The sequence below is a fragment of the Amborella trichopoda genome, chromosome 9 (genome assembly GCF_054954075.1).
Source record: "Amborella trichopoda isolate Santa Cruz 75 chromosome 9, AtrichopodaSantaCruz75HAP2 v2.0, whole genome shotgun sequence".
In the NCBI taxonomy this organism is placed as follows: Eukaryota; Viridiplantae; Streptophyta; class Magnoliopsida; order Amborellales; family Amborellaceae; genus Amborella; species Amborella trichopoda.
The window spans coordinates 53789258-53792322 of NC_142344.1; the positions used below are offsets into that span (position 1 = coordinate 53789258).

The 3065-nt window shown below is 45.0% G+C and overlaps 1 protein-coding gene across 1 annotated transcript; it reads right to left on the minus strand.

Moving 5' to 3' along the window:
* Positions 1-432: 432 nt before the first annotated feature.
* Positions 433-2377, minus strand: LOC18441518 (AT-hook motif nuclear-localized protein 22). Its single transcript, XM_020671771.2, has 2 exons — positions 2246-2377; positions 433-1997 (listed from the first exon to the last, which is right to left on the minus strand). The coding sequence occupies exon 2, from the start codon at positions 1683-1685 to the stop codon at positions 747-749; it is 939 nt and encodes a 312-aa protein (XP_020527430.1). The 5' UTR covers positions 1686-1997; positions 2246-2377; the 3' UTR covers positions 433-746.
* Between the last annotated feature and the right edge of the window lie 688 nt (positions 2378-3065).

Genomic DNA, 3065 nt, shown 5'->3' on the forward strand with positions numbered 1-3065 from the left:
AATAGTCAACTCGATAACAGTTCTGCACACTACTGAAAACCAAGCAGCTCCTCCCCTTTCTACCTGACTCTCTCTCCCCTTTCTACCTGACTCTCTCTCTCTCTCTTGCTCTCTCTCTTACTCTCTCTCTCTCTCTCTTACTCTCTTACTCTCTCTCCATGCAGCACCCAACCAGGTGCTCCTGGAAAAGCCAATGACTCATCTTCATGTCCATTAAACCATGCAAATGGCATGCTTTCCTCAAATAAACACATGAATTATCATCATCAAAATCATTCACACCCATTTCCAAAATTTTCCACCCCTTCTTCCCTCTTTCAACCATGTAAAACCTCAGCCTCTTGATAAAGTTTATAGAGAGAAAAATATTGAGAGAGAGAGAGAGAAGTATTTGCCAACTTTTCTCATCTGTAACTTGAAACCCAATTTCTCTCTCTTAAAACCCCAATTCCTTTATGCCAACAGCATCCCGACCACCACAAACCCTAGTTCCCTCCTTTTGTTGAAACTCAAACTAGAGAGAGATCAAGATAGTAAAATTTCTGAATAAAACTGAGGGAGAGATGCCAAGATATAGGAAATTCTGATGAGAAAAAAGAGCAAATATATGAAGAGAAAGAGAAATGTAAATCATCCCTCAAAACATCCTTACCACAAATCTAAGAACTGCAACACTCCTCTTTGTCAAGTCATGTGAGAGAAAGAAGAGAGAGTTAGCTCAAAGGGCAGAGAGAGAGGCCGGGTTCTCAATAAGGCGGTCGGCCACCTGCCCAACCATAAGCCTCCGGCGGCAACTGACTGCTGTTGGTAAAATTGGGTAAAAGCCCATGAAACAAAGCTCCATTTGGATCCCCCAACATCTGTTGCTGCTGCGGCTGCGACTGAGCCTCCGGACTCGACTGAGACCCACCCATCCCACCACCGCCGGGAAATTGCAATACAGCCTCATCCTCATCCAAAGGCAACCTCTCAAATGCAGCGTTCCCAAATGATGCTGCCATAATGATGACCGGCCCCGAAGCCAACAGCGCACCCACCACAGTGCCTCCCACCACCTGGCCTTGCCCTCCTGCGAGATATATTGTCAAACCGGTTGCCGCCGGCGGTCCAGGTGGCGGCAGGAACGACCCCGACAGTGAAAGGATCTCGAAGCGACCATGGAGCGTCACTATGGCACCGGGTGCCGCCGGCTGCCGCAGCGTGACATTGGTGACGGTGCCGCTCCCGCTCAGTATGCACACCCCACGCTGCCGGCGGCGTGCATAGTTAGCAACACTCTCCACGATGTCGCACCCGCTCGCCACCTCCATCACATGCGACCGGAGTGCGTTGGCGCTGTCCCGGGTGATGATGATTGGGGGCCTCGGCTTGTTCTTTGAGCCTGCTGGTCGTCCCCTTGGCCGCCTAGTTACCTCGCCTTCTCCTCCTGTCTGTTGCACCTCCATGTTCTGGCTGCTGTTTTGATTCTCTTCATTGTTGCTTGTCGGGGTATTCGGATCTCGATCTCGCTTTATCCCTCTGTTGAGATCACTGCTCCGGCTTTGTTCTTCTTCGGAGTTGTGGTGGAGGTGCTGGTGGTGGTGATGGCTATGGAAATCTCTGGTGTGGAAGGGAGGGGGGAGCGAGAGGCCATGACCTGATGCAGTAATTGGATCCATTCTCTCTCTTTCTTCCCTCTGTCTCATATATTACACATGCTCCCCTCCCTCTGTCTCTCCTTTATGGGAGAAGAAAATTGGAAAGCTCTCTCCCCAATTTGATAAGAAATCTCACTCTCTATATATCAATATTCACAAGATTGCGATTCTCTCTCTCCAATTTGATGAGAAATCTTTCTCTAGTCAGTTGGCTTTTCAGATGATGGAAAACCCCTCTCCTATTTCATGAGAAATCTCTCTCTCGGGTCTCTAAGCTACCTTCATTAAATTAGAGATGATAGAAAACCATTTCCAAGGAAAGAGATTACCCATCTTCTAAGTCCGCTACCACTTTCCGATCTGTTACAAAGTGAAATTAATCTCTTAGTAGAGCACCCTTCTTCTGTTTTTAGAGAGAGAGAGCATTTACACATCTTACATGGGATGCATCAGTTATAGGCTTATAACTTCCTTCACAAATTTCAACAGTTAAATGGAAAAATACACAAGAAACTCATAATATAGAAAGAGAAGAAAGATAGGACCAAGAAATTCTCAGCCTAGGGAGAGAAACAAACACTCGGCGGTCTGTTTGATCCTTGAGTTACCTGTTAGAGAGAGAATAAAGTAGCATCCAAGGAAGCTGGACTAGAGAGAGAAGAGAGGTGCATCTGTAACCTCAGGAAAGGAAAGCAAAACTACTTCCTCACTGAACCTATCCATCTTTCTATCTGCGCCAAAAAGTCTTCTTCCCAAAAGCGATTTAGAGAGAGGAGACTTTGTGTTGGTTAGTGTTAGGGTTAGGGTTTGGAATTTGGTTTGGGACTTGGGGTTTGGTTTGGAATTAGGTTAGGGCTGACGGGTTAGGTTTTGGTGAGACAGCCGTGCGCATGGCGGTGCGTGGGCCCCTTCTCTCTCACACACCCTTTCTTCCTCTCAACTGCACTCCCCCAACCTTCTTCAATCACTTTCTCTCTCTATAAGTTCTCTCTCCCTCTCTCTCTCTCTAAATTCAAATTACCTGTTTCTTTTATGACAATTTCCATGCTTCACTATCTCTTATAAGTTAGAATTACTTTCACTATAACTGTCATAGTATAACGATTATTCTCAGACTCTCCAATCTTTAATAACTAACCATCCAATGTCCCTCTGAGTTCTCAGTTTTCCTCACCTAGAGAGAGAGAGAGAGGTTTCTTTCATTTGGACATTAACATATCAGGTACACAATCTTCCTCAAGATGCATTCTCTTTCTCGAAATTTCTGTGCTTTCTTTAGGAAAACTTTTTACACCTTTTTATTTTTTATTATTTTTCCACTAAAAGAAAAAGAAATAAAGAGTGGGTTTGATCAGTTAAGGCCTTCATCACTTGACCTTTAAATATAAGAGTAATTTATTTACGTACACACAAAAAATTTAGAAAATA